The 25854-nt window shown below is 31.2% G+C and overlaps 1 protein-coding gene across 1 annotated transcript in view; it reads left to right on the forward strand.

Moving 5' to 3' along the window:
* The window catches only part of unc-13 (protein unc13 homolog), a 364668-nt gene that overhangs the window by 309668 nt on the left and 29146 nt on the right, over positions 1–25854 (forward strand). Inside the window, exons 11-13 of the mRNA XM_085945792.1 lie at positions 11685–11863; positions 22707–22857; positions 24002–24160. Coding sequence (XP_085801918.1) covers positions 11685–11863; positions 22707–22857; positions 24002–24160 — 489 coding nt within the window. The remainder of the gene's footprint in view (positions 1–11684; positions 11864–22706; positions 22858–24001; positions 24161–25854) is intronic.

Here is a 25854-nt window from a genome sequence, read left to right on the forward strand (position 1 = left end):
TTTTCTTGAGTGTCTAATTTAACAAGATAATTAAGAGCTAGTCGGTGAATCTAGGTTATTACAAGTTTTGTTTTTGTTTCGTTACGCCAAAGAAGTATAACTTCTAATGCGCGTACATAAGTACACACACCGATATTTTTTTATAATAGTAAATTGTGTACATAATCTTTCGATAAAATTAATTACGGTACGGAACATGAAATTGATAACTTTAAAACCGTCATAAAAATTACAATAAAACGGACATCAATTTTCTGTGTACAGAGGTCCGAGTCTATAAAATTACAAAGACATAAATGCGGAAGCATAACGAGTGAGCAACTACGCAAAGTCACAATATCATATCAGTGAAATTGTATTTCGATTTATGACGTCACGTTTACTATAAAATTTATCCCTTGTGCCGGGAAAAACGATGGTCGATTAACTTTCCAATAGCTTTGTGCCGACTATCGCAATCGAGATAGTTATATATTACATTGTCTATTGTATTTCTGTTGGGTAACTTATTGCTCAAAATACACGTAGCGCTTTCAAAAATGTGTTTGATTTAATTGGCTGTTCGAACATAGAATGCGAGCTTTTGTCGGGAAAGTTTATTAAAAAGAAAATTGTTCAATAACATAATATGATATATTAGTATTAATTCTACACAATATTATGTAGGTGTGTATTGAATATTCACTCACATACTTTCAATTGTCAGCTCAAGCAAAAACTGAAAAAGGATATTAGGTACTTAAATGAACTTGTTTATACGTGGCAGAACTATGTTATAATGATTTAAAAAATGGTAACATTGAGTTGCCTGTAAACTTGGGAGATACGGGGTTCGATTCCCCGTCGGGTTGGCTAACTTTTTTTCAAAAAAGATTTTTCTATTGGTTATAATATATTCTCTCAGAGAGTGTTTTTCAAAATTATAAATAGGTTCAATAATCAGAATGATATATTCTTTAATCTTGTGAATTATTCGTTGAATAAAAGAAATAGTTAATTATAAATTATTAGCAAATGCATGTAGTTACATCTAAAAAATATTGGAGAAATTCCACGACGTCGGTAAGTAATCAAAGTAATAGTAAATAGTTACCTACTTTGATTTAAGAAGCAAAAATCGATTGCCAAAGTAGCTTGATTTGGAAGAACACTTATGAGTAGATATTAAAATTGACCAATAGTTAAAATGTGTCGCAATTAGTATGTCATCTCGTAGCATAGTGGTAATGCTCGGATCAGGGCGTAAACCTGGGAGATACGGGGTTCGATTCCCCGTCGGGTTGGCTTACTTTTTTTCAAAAAAGATTTTTTCTATTGGTTATAATATATTCTCTCAGAAAGTGTTTTTCAAAATTATATATGGTAACATTGAGATATTAATTTGATATATCTTAAAATAGCATATCTTGGAATTAACAAAAAACTCTATTTCAAAAGAATCAAATAAGAAATCTTAAATCTGATTCTGAAGATCAACTGATTGCTCAGAACAAACGTTTTTAGCGCACCGTGAATGAAGTTTTACATAATATCCACAGTAAGTATGTCCATATTATAACTCAGCGAAGAAGCGGTAAGAAACATGTGAGTCGCTTAGTCACCAAACCCGCTCTGGGAGGTTTTTCAATAAAATTAGTTTTGAATGTATGTACCTATGTGCTATATCGAGTCTATCAGCATATCGAGTTTTAAATTCCGTCCTGTTTCGTCAAAAAAAAACAAAATACATGTTGACTTCCAAATTCGAACAGGTTACTAAGTCCGCTCTACATAACCGGCATAAATCGCTATATAAACGTCACCGCTACTACTAGCATCAACGTCATCGTAAACCTCCAGTGTGGATTTAGCGAGTAAGCATATTATCTCATATTATCTAATCTAAAGACATTTCATAGGTAAAAAAATAACGTCTGTAAACAAAAATATATGTATTTACTAAGCAACAGCGCCATTTATCTATTTTATAAATAGTAGAGCCATCCATCTCTAATGTGATTCACGTACATATAGACAATTAATAGGCATAGTGTTACTAAAGGGAATGGGACGATTTGACACCGCGAACTAGCCTCCTCCGATTGGCCTCCGGTAATTGGCCGCCGGTACAATCGGACGCCGGCCCAATTGGACGCCGACCCAATTCGACGCCGACCCAATTGGCCTCCGGGAGGATTGGACGCTGCACAGTTGAATTAAATGCGCAAAGGAATAGACGTACGTTACGATTTGTTGGAGTAAGTAAGCAAGTCAGTTTAATATGCTTCTATCTTCTCAGTAGTTGTACCTTATACATTTCGCGCTTGACACATTTTAAATATAGATTGAGAATAATTATTATGCCTTATGATGTTTATTAAAAGAAAATAAGTCTTCCCTTGCTAAAACTTAAAGATGTGCATAATCAATTAATTTATTGTCTATACACGGGTACTTATTTATATTTACATAAATATTAAAAATAATGTTAGATGTTAGAATGAAAATTACATTATATTTCAGCGTTTTATCGACTTAGTATTATAATAAAGCTTAAACATGTATATTATTATGCATAAATGCGTATTTTAAGATAGTATGAAATTAAAAACAAAATATTAAGTAAGTTATCTGCTAAGTACCTATAAATGTTTCAGTACTTTGATTGATAAACTACTTAGGTACTGGGTGCTGGACGAAATCCCGAAGGCCAAAATCCCGAATGCTGAAATCCCGAATGGCCGAAATCCCGAAAAATAAAAAAATACAAACATCAATAATTGCGCAATTTTTGCAAGACAGACAAAAACCCATTTTTTGTGGAAATATAAAAAAAATGTAAAATACAAACACCAGCAATTGCGCAATCGTGAATTGCGCAATTTTTATAAGAGACACAAAATCCATTCGTTCTATAAAATGGTCTCTCCTGAAAAAAAATTGCGCAATCGGAAAACCCATTTTTCGCAAAAATGGGATGTGTCTCTCTTACAAAAATTGCGCACACGATTGCGCAATTATTGATGTGTGTATTTTACATTTTTTTTATATTTCCACAAAAAATGGGTTTTTGTCTGTCTTGCAAAAATTGCGCAATTATTGATGTTTGTATTTTTTTTATTTTTCGGGATTTCGGCCATTCGGGATTTCAGCATTCGGGATTTCGACCTTCGGGATTTCGTCCAGCACCCAGTACCTAAGTAGTTTATCAATCAAAGTACTGAAACATTTATAGGTACTTAGCAGATAACTTACTTAATATTTTGTTTTTAATTTCATACTATCTTAAAATACGCATTTATGCATAATAATATACATGTTTAAGCTTTATTATAATACTAAGTCGATAAAACGCTGAAATATAATGTAATTTTCATTCTAACATCTAACATTATTTTTAATATTTGTTGTAAATATAAATAAGTACCCGTGTATAGACAAAAAATAATTGATTATGCACATCTTTAAGTTTTAGCGAGGGAAGACTTATTTTCTTTTAATAAACATCATAAGGCATAATAATTATTCTCAATCTATATTAAAAATGTGTCAAGCGCGAAATGTATAAGGTACAACTACTGAGAAGATAGAAGCATATTTAACTGACTTGCTTACTTACTCCAACAAATCGTAACGTACGTCTATTCCTTTGCGCATTTAATTCAACTGTGCGGCGTCCAATCCTCCCGGAGGCCAATTGGGTCGGCGTCGAATTGGGTCGGCGTCCAATTGGGCCGGCGTCCGATTTTACCGGCGGCCAATTACCGGAGGCCAATCGGCGGAGGCCAGTTCGCGGTGCCAAATCGTCCTAGACCCTGTTACTAAACATGCAAACAGAGGCTTGCCATAATTCAATGTTTTTTCCTTACGTACTTTGATGGTGTTTGTCCTGGCTGCTTTAATATATGAAACGGATGAGGCTCATACGATAAAGCTCATGTTTACTCTTTGTTTATGTGATTTTTTCGCATACTGGGAAAGCATTGACTAGCTTAGCGGATATAACGTGCAGCTAACGTAGCCGCAATTTTTTTTTGGTTCGATTCCCGGTTCGACATCACTTTTTTGTAAACTATTTATTTTAGTGCATTTTATCATTTTTAGTGAGATATTGTTCATATAACAATAAAATTGAATATGTTATGTTCAGTAGATTGATACAGTAAAAATACTGAAGATGAAACAAAAATTTAATTTAATTCTCGTAAATAAGGGTATCCATACTCATGATGGTAGAAAGATTACCGCGTCATTTTAAAATGTCGTAGACCGCGGGCTTAAATCCCGGATTGTCAAATTCACATGGTGTTTCTAAATATCTCGTTGGACCCAGCGTATAGACCTTATACATAGGTTGAGCAACTGGCTTACAGGTAAAAAAAAAACAATCTATTAAGACAACCTTTACTCCAGTGGTGGCGAACCTATGGCACACGTGATCATTTGGCATGGCATGCGTTTGAAGAGAAAAAAATACTATAACAATAATAAACGACAGATTACATCGTATAGCAGACAAATGCTTTTCAAGATTAAGCATTACGTTTAATTTAAATGTATTATTTGCATAGGTCTTTCTTTCAATGTGTCGATCTTTAGACTTTATTTGTCAGGTATAATATTATCCCACTAACCTTATCAGGCGGCGGGGAATGCCACGCCGCGAACCTCTAATTTTGATCGATTTACAATCCTTAAGATCACTGTAGCGAGAGAATAATATGGAAAATATTAGTGAAGCTAGAAGTAGTAATTCTGGCAGACAATTCCAAAAAATTGTTGGACCGAAATATATGGCGTAGTTGATAAAAGTGATAAATCTATAATATGTATGCTGTGTTCTGTGAATGGTATTTAGAACATCGTCTTTTTTTAATAGAATTTTTAAAAACTTTTTTTTCGTAATAACTGCTCAGCACGTCAGACAGTTGAAAAATAATGTTTGTAAAATTTTGGCACGCGTACGTAAAAAGGTTTTGCTAACGCAAAGGTCAATAGATCTTCTTCGGATCGAACATGGCAAAAAAGAACATTTTTGTCCACAGCCTACCGTTTTTCAACAAGTACCCTTTGCCACTGGTATAACTACACTGATCCTCAATACAGTGACGTATAACATTGTCTCACAACACTGAATGGAAGCGCAATCGCTGTGATCCCAGTCTATATTGATCTTAGTAATACGTGGTTAATATTGTAAGGCGAGTTTACAATAACATTGTAGTGTATTTCTATGCCATACCGCTATATCCTAATTAAAATAACAACCACGTGTGCGATGCATTAGATATCCGACACGTATCGGATGTCCAACAAGCTTAATTTATTCACCCCGTCTTCCTGACGTGGAAATAATACTTTGGAAAGCAATCAAAATGATATTATTCGAACACAAACCGGCATAAATCACCTTAATTAATATTCAGTCGACCTTCATAATAAATTAGAATCAGAGCTGTTACTGCCATTATTTTTTTAAAGCTTAGGTTTTGGGTTCAGTTCCATTAGAAATATAGAATACGGTTTGGTTCCATCAGATCAATAATTGAGATTAATTTTCGGTTCTTTAAAATTGTATATTCTTACATAGGTATATCTGCTAACCTATTCAGTAGAGTATTATTATTTTATGTAATATCAAGGTTGCGTATTTAGATCACGTCGGGGTCACCATTTGTTTAACGTCTGGTTATTTAATTTCAAGTGTACGGTATTGGGTAGGTTTTAACTTATTTATTGTGTGCCTTCCAACTTGACTAAAGTCGATCCTATATTTGTTTATCATTAGATGTATCTATATAGTTACCAATATTGTTTTAGTTATGATTACCAAATATAGCATATTATAGACTTTATAATCATGATTCTATTTTTTAAGAACTGATTATACCCAGCCTATTCATTTCCGTGAACATTCAATATTATCAAGTGCTTAGTGCAAGTGCAAGTATTCAATATCAAGTGCTTTTAGACACATCCGTTAGCATCACACTCGACTGGAGCTCGACTTCTTATGTTATCTATCCCTACCTTACCTCACTACTCTGCCGCTGCTATCTGACCTCTTTACATACTCGTTATGGGATGCAATATAAATGCATTATTTTCGTGAAGTTTTATCTTTTGAGATACCGATATGAATCTCTAATAAATTGGCACTAACAATATAGTAAATATTAAATTATGTAAAAAATATGCATGAAATTATTATGACAATTAGTAGTGACTTATCTTATAATAATTCTCCATTCTTTAGTAATTATACCGAAACCCGTATAATATATAGTAGTTTTAAAACTAGGAGTTGTCTAGAATTTGGTTATATTAATACTTATATAGATTTATTTTGTAATTCTGAATAAATTTGATTAGTTTTTTAATTCTAAATTTTAACCGAATACCTACTCTGATGAATGTCATCTGATTAAAATTCCGAGAAGGTAAGACTTGTAAGTATTAGGTCATGCTACTTTACCCAGTGAAAATTGTAAGTGGTGTCCAATATCTTCAGTCGGGTTCTGTCGTAAAATTAGCTAGTTGAAATCTACTGAACATTCGGTCTTTGTCTTTCAGGAAGGCAACGTCATAATATATCGGCTATATTGTTAATTACGCTATATTATTTACTATACTAAAAAAAGAATCAGCATTCTCCATCAAGTTGTTGATTAAATTGGACTCATCTCCAGCCTTACATATACTTACTTTTTTTACTAAAGATTTAAAGATAACCATAAAATTGTTTTTGTGAAAATGTATACATTTTATAACTAGATACCACAACCTTAATTGTTTGAATACTGTTCTAATTATAAAACAATAAATTGTTATTAACTTTAACGCTTTATCTTGATTAACGTTGATAGAATAATTGAGAAAATTCTAAATCGTAGAGCTCCTTGGTTTTAGGTTTCATTATTTCATCCCTAACTGATACATGCTGGCTTCAAAATAATTTAACTTTTCATTTCAAATGAAAATCCTGACAGAGTTTTGCAACGAGATTTTCTCTCTTGCTTTACACTACCGCAGAGAATTTACTTATGTCTATATACATATTATGTAGATATAAACGTGTGAAATGGAGATATATCCGTTTGAAATGACAGTGTTTGTACACTTGCAGTATACAGCACTTCAATCTGTGTCGAGTACTTTTTCGTACTCGTATCAAGAGATTGGATGTGCAATAAAAGTATCCTGTATAAGAGATATGCAATAGCAATTTCAGTAGTCTGTGTGCACTCACCACATTATATATATATATATTTAAGCAGGTAGATATTATTAATTTTCTTATTTATAAAAATGTAAATAAGCCTATTATTTAATCCAATTACATAATAAATTAGTGTATGTATGCAGTGAATCGTTATCAATTATGTACGTTGTGAAGAGTCTTTACCTTTCTCAGCACTACATAATAAGGTTGGATTTGGCCTTCTCAACTTGGGTCTTCCACTTCCACTTCCTATATTAATATCCTGTTCTATTTTTCCTTCACATAGTCCACCTACATACTCGTAATTCTCAAAATCTTCAGTCTTGACAATTCTTGTCAGAAACAAAAATCACGGACCACAGTGAGCCTGCCTAAAAATAATTAAACCGAGAGACGACAACTGCTGTGTTTGTGATGGCAACACATCTCAAACAGTGTGGTATATCATTAACGACTTCTAAATACTAGAATTAGAACAGTTGTTTTTCAGAAATTAATGCTGACGACACAATTACAAAATAAGCCTACTAAAACTTCACAAAAATACTAAACAAAATAAAACAGAAGTAATACACAAATTTAGCACTGTCTAGCCATTAAAAATATAATAAATTAAATTGAGAATCATAACAATAACACCGTTCTTACTACAGACTTCATCTTAAGCTTGTAATGTAAAATTTGTGTTGTTTACTTAATAAAATTTAATATTATGGAGGTATACCTATATTTTCATAATGAATAAACTCCCAAAAATACAAAATATGTCTTGAAGCTATGTACCTATATATAAGTATAAATATAATAGAACCACCCTATACGAAAAACCAAGCATGGTTCATAATAAATAAAATAAAACTTACAGAATTTATCAATAATTGTATGGCGAAGTAAGTTGTTTAGCTCATAGTTTATTATGGTAGACCGATTTTTGCAATGCGTTTACATACTATACATACATACTATTTTTGTATATAAACTAATCATTGCTCCTCAAAATGTAGTGTTAACTATTTTTTACAATTACAAAGGCAATAATTGTATACTTAAATAGCCTTAGATAGGTTGTGTTTCTATAGATATTAAGTTCGTAGTGAATGATCATTTATGAGTCAATAATTTATTGCTTTATGTCAGCCTTTTTCATTGATATTACTGTTAAAAGAATAAACTTGTTAAAAGTCTCGCCCACTTTTCATTTTCACTATAATTGTAATAACTTAATTTACTGTTTCATAGCGTTCTGTACTAAGAGAAGTATACTTAATTACGTGACTCGATAGCTAAACTAGTTTGATCGTAAATTCAATATAAGAGTGTAACTACGTTGTACTTAACAGTGTAAAAGACTCAGTTGGTTAAGTAAGTTTATATAGGTTAAAACGTAAGAAGAAACGGTCTATGCTAGTATCTACGAGCGCAGGTGAATTTTCGCTCGTGGAATAATGAGAAAACCGGTAACCTGTAACATTATGACACAAAACTGCCGCATGTATCCTTTATTTTTATTCTAAAAGTTCAGCAACTTCCGCAATACCGGTCGGTGCAGTAATGTCTTGCTTTATCTTTGCAAGAAAAATTTGCATACCTGGAATTCATACTTCACTGAAAATACTATATAGTACATAACCAAATTAGACTTAAATATTTGGAAAATTATTGGGTTACAACATTTTTTCTAGTATATCTGGCTGATGATGGAGATTTGAAAATCGAAAAACTTTTTTTTAAGGTCAGTCGCAATCCACCAACATTTCAGTTGACACTTAAACACGCTATCAATTGCACTATTGAGTAGATGACAAATTAAGAACACCTTCTACACAAAACTTCGTAATAAGATAGATACAATGGACAATATGGTTGAGGATATTTGCTATGATTTTAAGTCGGCTGGCTAACCGCGTAAATCACTCAATGCTTACGCTGTCAATTCTAATACATATTGAAAGCATAAATCACTGATTGCTAATAAGTATTGTTAGATATACTTTCACTTTCAATATTAATTATATACATATTGTTGACAGGAATTACACTCAGTACCTACTTATCTATATATTGCGCGACTTTTTCAAAATTTCTTTTTGAAATCGGAATAACTGAGAAAAGAATTCTTCAAAAATTTTATTTAAAATTGAATAAGTATATCGTCGGTGTTTTGTAAAAAGGACGAATTAACCAAAATACTATATTACAGGAGGAGGATTTTTAACTTTTGACATTTATTTATTAATTACCTGTGGATGTATATAAATGTCTAACAAGTTTATAATAAAGCTTAGAAAGACTACTGTCCTTATAATAATAGGCATTATAATATAATATTTTAAAATGCCTAATATATTGTCACATTCACTTTTTATTCGTAATACTAAGGGATATTCGCCCTTACGATTATCGTTTTTAAATACTTTCCTGCGGAGATATAAATTCGCTATTTTTACACAACAAAGCTAGTAAGGGGCATATTTTTTTTTTCAATAAAATATCGATTTCGGCAAAATGGTTGATTCCCCTTTGTACAAGACACCGACTAATTATATTTAGCACTTCGTATTTAGCACATAAAAAACAGATATTACTCGCATAATAAACTTAATCAAGTATGAGTATCACATTCTACGTTTGAGTTTATGTGACATTATAATTATTATTAAGCACCCACGGTGGCCGACTTGGATAATTAGAGCCGTTTCAGGCGGGAAACCGGTGTCGCGCTCGTATATAATATAGGAAGCCTTTTTATTTGAATAAAGGGGCCTTTGTATTATGTTTATGAACATCCCAGAGCTAATGAGCAGTCTGGCAGCTGAGAAAAAAATACTAACACTCATTTCTCGTAAATAAATCAGTTAACACACTCTCTACTCTGTGGAACTGAGAAACTGAAATGGTAATTTACTTTTTAAAATTGTTATTGCCAATGCTATGAGATAGGGTAAGAAAATACCTATGTATATTATATAAAAAGGAACAACTAATTAAATTTCAAAGTTGCATCAATTTAAGCCCCAATTTCCCTATACTCTTCACCATTTTCTTATTAATAATTTTCATCTCATCTACTCAATTGCAAGTAGGATTTTTTATAAGCCATCGTGTATTCACATTATATAGTTAGCTTATTTATTTTCCACCTGTATCGTATAATATCGACAATAATAATATTTTTATTCTAGAATTGACGATTTACACATCTTGAGTGTGGTATTTTTATTGTTTATAGGTACTTATAATTACAAGATAAAAATAACTTTTTATATACAACGTTTTTAAATTTTTCTATGACAATTCTATGTAATAATAATTTAGGACAAATAAGGCAATTGTCAACAAATTATTTTTTTTCTATTTTGCAACAAACAAACAGATAAAGAATACTGAAATTTAATTTTGATTTCCATAGTAACGCACATATATATTAATAATTTAGTTGCTAGGACCACCCGCTTAGCAATCAATAATAGTGGATTGGATTACGGATTTCTTCCGAAATAACTTTTCATACAAAACAGAATTAACTGAAAATGAATTCAATTCCACTTACAGATGGCTAAAAGTATTAAAAAAATGCACTGGCATCGTGTTCTGATATATTCTAAAAGTTTTAAATGTCTAGCTAGTCGGAAAGTTAGTTAAAAATTGATTGCAAGATTTGTACTGGATAAACAAACAACCACCGTAAAAACGTTGTAAAATTATCTATTATTAAGGCTTTGACAATTTATTATAATATGCTTATCAAGTGTATTATTAATAATAAGATAGGGCTTTTTACTAATTAGGTTTTCTACTAACACTTTAACTATTCATGATTTGTTTGTTATATTTTTCATTGTTGAACCTTGACTTGATAGGTAGGTAATGGAGTTTTTACCTACTATATTGTATTGAGTTAAGAGTGTTCATTGTTAGAGTATGTTTGCCTTTGGTGAGTGTACACAGCGCTTGAAGATGCCGAAAGGCGAACCCAGATCGCAAAAAACGACTCAAATGAAATAGTACAAAATTTAAATCCAATAGAATTTACTTACTAATATACAAATCTCACAACAATTAATTTGTAATATGTGATAAATATGTATTAATTATTACCATACGCTGAATAGTCTAAACTATAATATTGTGTTAAGTAGAAAATTATAAAAAAAAATTGATACAGTCTTCATGTATCTGTGTATTGACGATATCTACTGCTAATGATGATGATAATTGGTTTTAAAATAATTGCGGTATTTTCAAATCTTATACCGAGATGGTTTCATTACGTCGACCCCGTACGTGACATAAATGCAACTGAAAACTGACAGGACCTACCTACAACAATTGCAACGTTATCATTTTTACTGCTTCTACGTTCCCATTTTACCTCGTTAAATAAACACTACACAGTGAAATTTTCTTTTCTTGGAATAACGTTTTACAGATAGCAAAGTGTTTGCATACTTTACATGTGGTAAAATGTATATTTTTCTTCTAGTACACGTGCCTTCACGAAAACCAGTTCCACTACCTCTGCGAGGAGGCTGGTGGAGCAGTTACTCTGCCAAAAGCCAAAGGAGATGAAGCGTGGAAGATATATTTCGACGAACCACCAGAAGAGATTGTCGACGAGTTCGCTATGAGATACGGCATCGAGTCAATCTATCAAGCTATGACGTAAGTGATTATTATATTTAACCTATTTTAGTAAGTATTATAATTATATATGTTACACCGAATGTGTGAAATTGCGTATTACACGAAATCGGCAATATTTTGCCTAATTCATGAATTAGACAACGGGCTTGCATTATTCATAAATTAGACAATATATCTGCCGAGTGCGTGAATTTGGCAGGGTATGAAATTCTTAAACTATCAACATGACAGTAGAAAAAGTAAATTTAATATGGATGGTTTTATTAGTTATAATTGGACATAATATTATTATTATTATGTTAGGTTAGGTTAGGTTAGGTTAGGTTAGCTTAGGTTAGGTTAGCTTAGGTTTTTTAATTCTGAATTCAACTGAATGATCATTTTAAGGTTAGCTTACAAGTTCAACAAACTATCAAATCATACTATCACACACAACCAATAGACCATTGCCTGAGACCCAAGCACGAATCAAATCGCGAAAATAATTTTAACAAAATTCTTCCGCTATCATATTATAGTTCTAGATTTTTTTGGGCATAGTAAATGGATATGAACGTCATTGTAGTTATTGATTGGTATATTTTTATAGAATCAATGACGTTCGACACATTTCGTTAGTTTGATTAGTTGCAAAAAACACCACCGTAGCGCTACTATTTAATGCATGAACTAGGCAAAAAAAATACTGCCGAATTCACGCACTCGGCAGATATTTTGCCTAATTCATGAATAAGGCAACGAGCTTGCATTTTTTATGATTTCGGCAAAATATTGCCCATTTCATGTAAACGTAAATTTCGCACATTCGGCGTAACATATACACTAGCCAGAGGCCGGTACAGGATATGATAGGTATTATAAATATTGTAGAAAATGAAGTAGGTACTCGAAAAACAAAATTAATTAAACACTAAAAAAGTGTGGAGGTAACTCGCAGACACACACTGGTAATATACTAAATATTTTATTTACTCAACTAATATTTCACAAAAATTTAGAATGTAGGTAATATTCTTTATTGAATAAATATATTTTTTGAAAACACCTCATATATACCTTCTAGAAAAATAATATGTATGCCCACTATGCCCGAGCGGTTACGTGTCAGGTTTATAATACCGTAGATCCAGGTTCGAATCCCAAGTCTGGAAAAAATCACAATATATTGGTTTTCAATGTGTGTTTGGGCCCTGAGTATGGATTTAATAGGTTTAGCATATGACTAAGATCCATTTTTTGCTAAAACAACGATCTGTTAAGAAACCTTTTCATGTGACGGGACATATATAAGGTATATATATTATATAGGTACATACGCTAAAGGTGGTATTCGAACCTGCATCCATTATATTCGCGCCAATGTATTTATCAATTGAGTCACTCGCGTCATACTTCTGAAGTTTTCACAAATTGCGTAAATTTTGGAAATCAGGTTTTGTCTGTTAGAATCAAGGAACCAATATTAGGTAGTTACCGTAATTTTGAGATGTCGTCAGGATCTAACGTAGGTACTTGCTAAGAATTTAATATAATATTTTTTTATTCAACGAATAATTCACAAGATTTGACAATGTAACATTATTTATTCAATTCAATTTCAATTCAATTCATTTATTTTACATATTGTGGACATTACAAATTATAAGTTTAAGACGTTCACAGCATGTTATTTAGAAACAACGAAATATTAAAACAATATTAGGTACATAACAAAAGAGATTGATCAGTATTAAGTTATTCCACAGTATAAATGTGTAAATACAAAAAAATTATATAGGTACAAGGAAGTACACCGGATGAATTAAGCAGACCCTATTTTAATAATTTATAAAATAACGTCCACCTATACTCATCTTCACGTAGATGGAATATGTCAACATCCGAAGCGATTTGGTTAAACATAGTTATTGCCCTCCCAATCGGCATCACCAATGGCAGATTAGTTCTGCTCCTCGGGAGAAGAAACAACTGATGCTCCCGATTTTTATGATATTTATCAGGGACACACAAGTCAATACTACCAAGAATGGCAGAGTTCTCATTTACACCACGTATAAGTCGAAAAAAATACGTGGCCAAATATTCATATCTTCTAGCACTTAAACTACAGTATGTGTTGTGTATATTGAACATATACACAAAATTTCAGAAATATTGACAGATACACCCTATATAATATTTACATACCTAAAAGAAAAAAACACAAATTTCATTGCCAAAATTAACGTATTGTGTGAAGCGTTTCATATGTATGAATACTTGCTAATTTAATCGTAGTTAGGTGGGATACAGGGGTTTCAATTATTGGTAAAGAAAATTGGCGCGTCCGGCGTCATATTTTTTTTCAAATGTTGTAATACTGTTAATTGTTATTTAAGAATTTATTAAAATAAACATATCCGATCATGTAATAAATACTGATAAAATCACATAACTAAAGTAATTAATAATGTGATTTTATTGATATGACTTACTGAGTTAGTATAATAATATTATTTGTTTTTACTTTTTCTACGAATAAACATAATAACGCCATGTTGTAAATAAGCTACGTTATGATCAATTTAACCTTGACTCGGAAAACAATGAAATATGTCTCCCCCAAGTAAATTACAAACCATTAAGAGAACATTATCAAACGCGTAAATTGGCTTTCCATTTCACTCCAATTAGGAATCCCAACAATTTATTATCATTTAGTTGCCTTTATTTAATAAATTAATTTACGTTATAAAAATGTAGTACCCATCTAATGTTTCATTTTATTATGTGTTGATATTGCCTTTGAACTTAAATTATCTGCGGAATTTATGGCGAAAAGAACGTATTTTATTAAGTCTCCCCCTTAAGCGTGGAACGGTCGTAAAATTGAAAGAAAATGTAAAATTAGGGAAGTCTGAAAAGTTCGCATCACTTACTTACAGTCCAGCCCTTAAGGGACCAAACATATATTATGATATATTATTATGCAAGCTGAGTCCGTGAACTTTTTATATTCAATACCAGATCTGAATTTTGATTTTCATCGTTTTTCATATATTTCGAGTAGGATTGCCATGGAAGCCATTGACCCGATTTATTTTTAACAGACAGGTCAGAACGTAACGTAACACCTGGCAAAAGATTGAATGAAACTGGAAGAAAATGATTAAGTGGAGGGTGAATTGGAGGAATTCTTATTTTAAGGAAAACAAGCCGTATATAAGGAAAAAATACAAGGGAAGCTAAAAAAAGAAAATCTTTATTTGGAATCTACGCGGATCTTTTATTTGTTGGAAAATCCGATAATATTTTTAAAAACATGAAAAAAAGCTAAGAGGTCGCGACATGGATTCTGGATGGAAAATTTGTTTCGGGAGAATAAAAACTGAAAAATTTAAAAAAAACCTTAAAAGGGTCCTGGGTTGGATTCTGGACTTTTTTTTATATAAAATGTTTTTATACAGTTCTCGGAATTGTATCAAAAAATGGTGACAACCATAATTGACTCATCACAAAATCTGCTCTGGAGAATTTTTCAACTTAAGATGAAGCCGCAGAAAAAAGTTTTCACTCCATACTACAATATCAAAATATATATTTATATTTTCTCATCATATTTACTGACATAAAACGAAAATGATAAATAATACCCCACCCCAATTTGCAAGGAAATTTTATGTAGGTAATTTATATTAAAAGGGTTTTAAAAACGTCCAAATAAAATTTTAAAAATTCCGAACGGATTTTGCGACTCGACGACTTAGTTATGAGAGTGAATTATCATCACAGTCACCACTTATGGAAGACCAGCAGTTCACAAATTTAAAGATTTTTTCAGAATAGAGAATCTTTTTTCAATATAATATAACTAAAATTAATTTCTAGTTAACTCGATATACCTTTTTTTAAATACAACTATAAATCGTTTAAAAATATCTTCTACACTTAGAAGAGAACATATCAAACAATATTTAACAATAAAATAATGATTAATAAATTTACAGCATTTTATTAACAAGCCTTTAGCAAACATTTTTTTCATTGTGTTATTAAGTTGATGTTGACAGTAAATGTGCATTATGTGTATCCTTGGAGTATATTTATCATTTTTTTAAAGTAGTTTTAAATAAAAAATATTGATTTAGGAAAGGAAATTTACATTTAAAAAAAAATACTGAAATATAATACAATCATCGGTACTTACATATAAAATACCTATTCATTTTACTACTTTTCTTCCCGTGGTATTCCGATTATCCAGATACTCATCCAAACGATAATCATCGATAACATTTATTATCTTAATAATATTGTATATAATATGAAAAATAATATTTTAAACTCTAAAGCGATATTATTATAAGAATATCTACATACCTATATAATTTATTTACCAACTGAACAGCATAATTAAATTATCCAGTGATTCTATTCACTGGAAAATGTTGTAATTAAATCATAGCATTTATCTAATTATTTAAAGCAAACTTGTTTACATAACAAACTGGACTTTTTTAATTGCGCAAAAGTTTCTGTATTAAAATATGATGCTTTTAATTATACGATACACCCAAGACATATTCAAAATGATAATCGCGACCCCCTTTCATGAATAGTAATGGCTTTCTATACAAAGTTTTACTAAATATACATTTTACACGTAAAGCCTCTATCTCGGCTCCTTCTGTAGTGGTTATTACAGAGTTATAGAGGCGTACTCTACCAACAAACAAATACAAAATGTTACCATCTTAGGGTGGCCAAAGTTGGACTATATATTAGTTTCTATGTGACTATAACAATGATCATAAGAGGTTCAGGCTTAGTTCGGCTTACGTGGTCTACTTTATAAAGTACCTAATCGGATATTGCTACCTCTCTATTATAACTCTTGAAACGGTCTACTCCTGTTATATAAATAATAAATTATTTTACATGGAAGAGAATCGTTTATTTATTCGTATGACTGTAAGATGTATAAAATTATTAGTATCAATAGAATTAATAATTATAAAGCCTTAATTTAACGTCTTTTCTTCAGCTGGTCTGTAGTATTCCTTAGTGGAAATTGGAATGTTTCTAAGAGGATGCTGTATTTGTTTGAAAGGAAGATATTGAGAAAAGTCTTTGGCCCCAGAGACGAAGATCATTCATAACCATGAACAGTGCGCGTTGGCTTACCTGTGAAAATGGGGTGATTCCGTTATGGTATGCCATTTCTCAAGAATTGAAGATGCCCATTCATATATGAGGCTGCTTTTTAATAAACGGGAAGAGAAAAGGAGAAATGCGAGATCTAGACTTCAGCGGATAAACTCCAGATTGTGTAGAAAGAGATACGATATTTTTTACATTAGAGAGGGATTGTAGTAGATATAAGGGACTCTTTCATGGATATGTCCATTACCCACAAAGTGTTATAGTGCCAAAATATATAGGACGTAATAACGATACTTGCTTAGTTGTTTATATTTCTCCGTACTTATACCAAGGAGACAGATTTGTGTCTCTCATTACGCATGATATACGCACATTTATAATTAGGGTGCCATTAGGAATATCATCTTTCATTTTCATTGGCATTCTTTATTTATATCGGCATACATAATTTTAACTAAATATGATAAGTTGACTTCATAATGTGAATAATAAACAGAAAATCATCGAACATTATAACTTCTTTCTCTGCATAGCTATCTAAAAACATTATTTTAAATAAACTACTTTGTACATGTATAATTTGAGAATATTTCAAACAAATACCCACTAGAAAAATATTAAAATAATTACAAGATAAAAAGAACTTTTTATATACAACTTTTTTAAATTTACTGTTGAATCATATAAACTTGACTTGACTGGCTTAAACGATCAAAAAAAATTGTACTTGATAGAAATACTGAATATTAAAATGTCATTTCATATTGATTTCCATAGTAACGCACGTATATACTAATAATTTGGTTGCTAGGACCCCCTAGCAACCAATAATGGTATCGAAATAACTTTTCATACAAAACAGAATTAACTGAAAATGAATTAAATTCTACTTAAAGATGGCTAAAAGTTTTAAAAAATGCATTGGCATAGTGTTCTTATAATTCAAAAAGTTTCAAATGTCTAGCTAGTCGGGAAGTTAGTTAAAAATTTATTGCAAGATTTGTACCGGACAAACAACCACCGGACAAATAAGAAATAATGAAATAAGAAAACGTTGTAAAATACGATGCCCGATGGGACTCGATTCCGCATCCACTGGATTCGCGCTAATGTGCTTAACCAATTATTGACCAATATGCTTCCTATATAATTACGACGAAAATCAACTATGTAATAGTTTTTACATTCTTAAAAAGCTTTACCCAATTTTGCGTTTATTTTAGCTAGCGGCTTATGTATTTTAAGTAAGTTATGATTTTAAATAGGTAGTATCTCTGAGGTATTTTTAAATTATGGATGTCGAATAAAGGAATTCACATTCTCAATTCTTGTAAATTGTTCGTTGAATAAATATCTTATATGTCTTTCTTACTTTCTGAAAAAATTAATTTTTATATGATATATTTGTTGATTAACAAATAACAGTTAAGAATATTTTCTTCAAAAATTCTACATACACATTTTAAACTACCGTTATTGTTTTTAGAATCCTCATAATAATTATATAAGTAACACTGATTCCAATTATATTAATTAAGACGTTTTAGTTTTATAAATTAGTACCTACGTCAGACAGTAAAACTCAACGTACGGAATGTAATGAGTGTGTGTAATGATCCAGTGTTATTATTATGCCATTTTTTTTTTTTTGAAAAAAATATGTATAGGATTAATAATAGGTCTTATAAACAGCTGTCATCTTAATATCTTATAATATTCCAGCCGTTTCGGAAACATCGTAATCAATTTTATTTATCATTATTACCTCTGTTTCCGCTAACCAAACGTTTGAATGAAAAAAAATAACGTAATGAGAAAATGTTACTTTTCCGCCAATCATTTTATTTATCAAGAAATTCTGTTCGCGAAAATCACAATAACACTGAGCACGTCGAAAAAAAAATATTATATCACGCAACAAGAACAAGAATTAACCGCAATGCGAACTCGGCGCGTGGCGTACGAGCGTTTTAAAAATAAACAAACCCTATGACGTATGTTAATACGTTCATCGTACAAAACATACGATAAATTCGTTTTTAATGCGACTAAACGAATCAAATCATGTAGAGAAAAGGTATCGAAGTCGCTCCGCTATTTACGACCGAAACGTAAATTTCTTTTAAATAATTCTGATATGTAGGTTTCTGAGGTGATTTAAAATCAAGATCATCATCAGCCTGAATCTATCCACTGCTGGATGAAGGCCTCTTCAAGCTGCTTCCACTTCTCTCGGTCTCGTGCGTTGCGTAGCCACGTACTTTATCATTTCATCGATCCAGCGGCCTCTAGCTCTACCTTGCGGACGTTTTGTACCTCTTGGATACCACTTTATGACTAAATTTGTCAAACGATTGTCTCTTCTTCGAGCTATGTGTCCAGTCCAGGCTTTTAATGAACTCTATCATATCGCAAACTCTTGTCTACTTCCTTATCAACTCATTCCTCTTTTTGTCCTTTCGCGTTATGCCCAGCATGCACTTCTCAATACCACGTTATGCTACTCTAAGTTTGTGGATCCCTCTTTTACTTATAGTCCAATACACCCTCCTCCACCCGCCGTGTCTGTACAGCCGTGGATTTTGCACTAAGGTCTTGCACATGTTTCACACGCATATGTGATTACGGGAAGCATACACTGGTTGAACACATTGCGCTTTAGACACAGGCGGCCAAAAGCACTCCAGCCTAGCTTTAATCTGTGAACAAAATAAATCGTATGTATGTATTTAATAAAGAATGCTTCATTCTTATTTTTTTTTATTATTTATGAAATGAAAAAAAAAATAGTTTGAATAAAAAATGTACACTTATCTGAACATTCACGGCAGTGACGTAGGTAAAAATATTAGGTCAAATAATAAAACGTCAAAACGTTCATCATGGCGGAGTCTTAATATAGTAATGAAAGAGAAATAAGAAAAACTGCAAATCATTTTGCATTATAATACTTTACACTGTTAATCCCCGATTCTATCAATTTATTATATTATGAATTATTAAATATTTAGACTTCACCAAAATATGCTTTGAAACTTAATTCGTTTAGATTGGATGATACATATTTTGAAAACGAAACCATAGCACCACTAGAAAGATATAGGTACATATACTTATTATAGTTTATGTTTATAGCGTCGATTTTTTTCATTATATAATATCGTCTCTGTTCTGGCAGAACACACTAACTGGAGAATACTAGTTTTGAGTAATTTGACTTTGAAGTTGTTAAAATGTTTGAAATGGTCTATCATGTGAGTTTATTAAGACGACGACGTCATTATTAAGTTATTAAGTTTAGTAAGTCGAGACGCGACATTGTAATTTTATACTACTATTGGACAGGTAGTGAAAATCGGTTAACCTCAAAATGAGTATAGTTTGTTGTTTTGCCGGCAGATTCGCCACTATCATTCTACTGCGCAGGCGCATATCGAAAAAATCCCTACTGTCGCATGAAAATTCAGAAGCTGCAAAACTTTTTTGATTCATGCATGCAAGCTTGCAACTGCAGGATAATACATGTTTACCCATACATTTTCTTCTTAAGGCCGCGATAATGCTTACTGTCAATGGTAAATTCATGCACGTGTAAACAGGGTATTGGACTAGCAGTCGCTTTTACAGTTAATGCCGAATTTATCACATACATAAAAAATGCACAACGTTGGCATAAACATAGACATGATGTAATGAGTAGGGAAATATTTCTCTCAAAAATGTGTTTTAATAATATCATCTTTACATAATATTAAATTAGATAAAGATCAGTGAATACCCAGTACTTCAGTGATTTTCTCGTAACGCAGTAGTTGACAAGTACTGAGCTTTTATGCTAAAGCCTTAACAACTCTAACGAACGTCTTGTACTTTCGCGCCTATATTGGTTCATAATATGTGACGACAATATGCATCATTACCCTGAGCTCGAGTGTAACAATTATATTCTATTATACGAAATGTACTTTCATTATTCGTATTTTAGAAGAAAATTGCGTTCAGTACTTAGTGTAGGCAGTAATTTTATTATTTTAAACATAACTATAGCAGTAAATATTTCGTAACTGATTTTCTGTGTTCTTATTTCTCGTATAATATTCTAATGGATTTAAGTTTTTAAGTATTCCATTTGAGTCGATTTTGCTACCCGGGTTTTGCCTTTTGGCATCTTCAGACACCATGTGCACTCACAAAACGGTAAATACACACTGACAACGAATACAGTTAATTAGTTGAAGTGTTTATAAAAAACTCCTATTACTAAAATAGTACAATAAAACCCCAATAATAGATCATTAGTTCTTAATCTACACTACATTTAAAAGGTGTAAAATCGTCAATACTGAGAAAAACGTATTGAAAATTTAAAGTAATTAACTAATGAGATATATCAATAGTATAAATGTTATATTAGTTAAACAAATATTCTTACATGCTACTTTTTTTTTTTAAATATTTTTAATATTACAAATCCAAAAATAACCCCACATACATACCAAGTCCATTCGGTTGTATTATTTAGTGTATATTCAAAGATATCTCAGGATTCTCAGAAGTGTTGAAAAATTGACAACTTTCCCGTATTCCTGTTATATACAAAACTTAATTTAAAATATTCGTACCTTGATATAATACATTATTACCATAAGTATTGTTTTTAGATTGTATCGGGTTAAATAATGCAAATATAAAACTAGTTAATTGTATATATTTTTTATGCATTATTTCACGTATGATTTTAATAGCCAGTCCACAATTCGATATTTGCGGGAAACAACGTTTTTATGTTTCAAGCTTCAATTATTTGTTTTGAAGTGAGATTATTTTTTTCGTTGTATTCTACGTAAAAATTAGAACCAAATGGCAATTTGTTTCAGCCGATAAACTCTCAAATGTAATAAATATAAGCAAAATAATATTGGACGTAGCGCTACTTGAACCTCATTTTTTTCCGCATAATGCACATATTTCCGTGGCACTGTCATGAGTTTACCGGATGCTATAGCATGGGAGACGTCATTTCCAACATTGAATGTTCCCTTATTGGCTGACTTAAACACGCGCGAAATCAACCAAGCTTTAAATAATATGAAACACGGACATGCCGCTTTTTGTAATAAATCTAGACTTAATTTTTTTTTCGTAGGGTTTTGTCGCGCTTTGGAATTTATAGATCGATACATATTGTGTAAAATTATACAAAGAATACGTGCGTATTTTTTTCTCGATTTTGACCAAATGTGGACTTATCGCTTATTGGAATTAGACGCCTCAATTATTAAATTGATTTATAAATTAAATAATCATCATTTAATGCATATTTCTGAATAAAAGCCCTTGTGGTTTTTTCATTAGTTTTTGGTATTTGTAATATACCGTATACTTCTCTAACAATAACCTATTTCACTAACCTACTTACATCACTCTATCAAAGGGATCACTAATCCTGCGTATGCTGCAATATAAAACCTGCAGTGCATAGACTGGTGTTGCATCATTGCTGTAGTACAAAGAAGGGTCATCCATACCGATAAAATCTGTTGTTGTATGCTACAAAAGTTCAGAATTTTATACTTTTGGTACACATATCCGAGCTACGTCGCTTCTTCGTGATTACATTGTAAATTTATGATAAGCTATTAGCAGTACTATATAAATAATTGCTATAAAAACTGGTTATCACATAAAATAATTATACTATAAATGTTATTTTTTCTAGGCATTTCCACTGTCTTTCGACAAAGTATCTTTGCGCCGGAGTACCCGCCGTGATGAGCACACTCCTGGCGAATATCAACGCGTATTACGCCCACACCACTGCATCATCAGCTGTTTCGGCCAGCGACCGGTTCGCCGCTTCCAACTTTGGGGTAATTCATTACAAAAAGTTTTAAACTTCTTTTTTGTTATAAGTAACTTTTTAAATCAGGTTTCCTCTCGGTGAAAGTTGCCCGTAAATAAAACCTTAGGTTGACACTAAAATATACTGAGCTTAAATAAACACAACATAAACCCATTTTCTCAACAGTTCTTAAGCTGTAGGCGGTGTTATCAGATAACACTTTTGTTTCTAAATAATTCATTGAATTTAAATCCAAATAATTCAGTAAAATTCGATTGGGAGGCATGAAAAAATACGAGGACGGAGGAACTGTTCCACATAGCGCATAATAGTAATGTTTATAATCGAATGTATTAACCAATGTCAAGTAAACTTAACATACTACACAAAGAAGAAGGAAACTTTATTGAACTCGTGAAAATGCCCTAAACCGCACATGATGCGTGACCTCTCTTCAGCAAGCTTCTCGACATAAATATTGTTGGTGTACTAAATCAAAACTAATCGTAGTTTTTTACCATCACTTTCATGCTGAGGCAAATATTGATTGAAATGACTAATTTGTTGGTACCTTTCTGTCATAATTATAGACGTATATATATATGATGTCTAATCAACCGAATGACCAGATAATTTCCGTGTAACAAACACTACCAATATCATAATATTATATTCCGCTGCACTAATTTTAAAATTCAACTATATCAAAAAATATAGTCTATTCAGATTGTCATAGTAATATCTCAGTAATTGAAGTCATACTTGAGTTAAACAACTTAATAGTTATGTACGTGATTCAATTTATTATTATTTCGACATATAAGACATTTTAAAAAATATATCCGATCGCTTTCTTTTCATGCTAAACCATAGCTATTAAAAATTTCTGATTGTTTTATACGTAAAAGAAAAATTACGTATTCAATTTGTCATTACGGAAGTTATCTTTTATATATAATATTATGTTATAAGTGTTGTATAGTCGTTTTTAATACTAAAATGCGTCTGTAAATACTGAAGACTAGTTTGCAATTTATTGTAAATACAAAATAACTATCCTTATTTCAATTTAAAAAATAAGTAATATTTTATTTTAAATATAAATTTAAATGAGAGTGCCTATAATATATTTTGTATGTTAATTATTGTTTATTGTTTATTCAATATAACAGAAAGAAAAGTTCGTAAAGCTTCTCGACCAGCTCCACAATTCGCTGCGGATAGATCTCTCCATGTACAGAAACAACTTTCCAGCTTCCAGCCAAGAAAAACTTATGGACCTCAAAAGCACTGTAGACCTTTTAACGAGTATCACCTTCTTCAGAATGAAGGTATGTACATAACAATAATTATATAATTATTAGTGTGACTGTCTTTTCATATCTGTATTCTCATTTTCTTTATTTATAATATACTACATTACTCTTATTTACACTGCTTAAACCGAAAGATTTTATAGTTGTTAAACCATTTATTTAGAGCTTTTTGATGACCAAATAAATAACACTACTATCAAAACAACATGATAGTGTTCGATAGTGACGAGGATAAAACTTTTTAATTAACTTTCTTATTGATCGATATAAAGTTTGTAAGTATATTTTTGATGGTAAATTAAAAACGGAAATACTAACTAAGCTCAACAAAGTGTGTATCTATATTTTCAAAATGTATATAAAAATTGGTATGTTATGGATTATGTTTTTACTTAACTTTCACTATTATATTTCTTTAGAAAAAGGTTATTTTTAGCATATTTTCTTCAAACCTACAATCTATATTGGATACAACCCTATGTAAATATATCATAAATATACATGTACACATATACAATATTATATAGAATATTATAAAATGATATTTAATAAACATCTACCTATGTATATATTATATTTTGTTGGTTAGCCAAAGTAGCAATTTTGATAGGCCTACGTCCTATGCAAATTATTTCCAGTTGATTTGTTCAATAGAATGGGGAAAAAACCATGATTCTCTTTCCGGTTCCGGGCCTATAAACAAACAGTGTAATTTGATTATGTATTTTTTTTTTCAAGTTATTATTAAAAATACTTTCCATTTTTATATCGTCAGAAATGTTCTATTTTGTTTTGTCGTAGGACAGTGAACTTATTTCTTTACTATATTCATTTTTTTTTTAATTTTAACAGTATAGGTCATATTATAATTTATTTTTGTCTTCTTTTCTGAAAAAAACATAACAAAATCTTTTATATAATCAATCTAAAGGCGTGATAATTTTCAGCTTTCCATGAGAATAATAATTAGAAACAAGTATTTAGTAGTTTCATAAAAAAATCACGAACTACGAAAAACTTCGTCACAGAATTATTTCTGACACATTTTTGCTACGGAGGAGATGATACTTAAGCCTAAACAATCTAACCCCATTTACGCAAACAACCCATTTACGCAAAAATTACTACCCACCGCTACAGTCCTGGGTGTACTTTGGCCATCTCAGACACCTACACTCTGCCTAGTCGTCTGTTCTCTTTCTCAATCATGAATTTTTGGCTGAGCATCTTTGAAATAAACTCTGATCTTTTTTTCCAACGTATGCTAAAGCTGGTTTGTAATCATTATCATACTAGGTTCGCAGAATATTCTTCTACTGAGCCATTAATCCGATTGATAGTGTCACAATCTTTGCTGGCCGTAATATACCGATATTCTGATAAATTTGAATTTTTATGCACCCGTCAATTTCATGCGTGGTCGCATGACCTATTTTGGGTGAAAGCTGTTTCTTCGTGTCAGACTCAGCAGGCATCAATAGCGAGGGCTGTGCGGCTGGTCAATGCACTCCCTAGAGATCTAAACATTTTTAGCGATGCATTTATGCATTCTGTTTTTAAAATTATATTTTATTATTTAATTTGTATTTTTTTTTACTTTTAAATTTCTTATTTATTTTTTATAAAATTATTTTTTTTGCTTTGTTTTTTTTTCTCTACCTTGTTTTGTCTCTAGTTGATTTACTTGTACTTTTTATTTTAAATGTTAT

This window comes from Rhyacophila brunnea, unplaced genomic scaffold (genome assembly GCF_057557595.1).
Source record: "Rhyacophila brunnea isolate RB1 unplaced genomic scaffold, BYU_Rbru_1.0 scaffold_19, whole genome shotgun sequence".
In the NCBI taxonomy this organism is placed as follows: domain Eukaryota; kingdom Metazoa; phylum Arthropoda; class Insecta; order Trichoptera; family Rhyacophilidae; genus Rhyacophila; species Rhyacophila brunnea.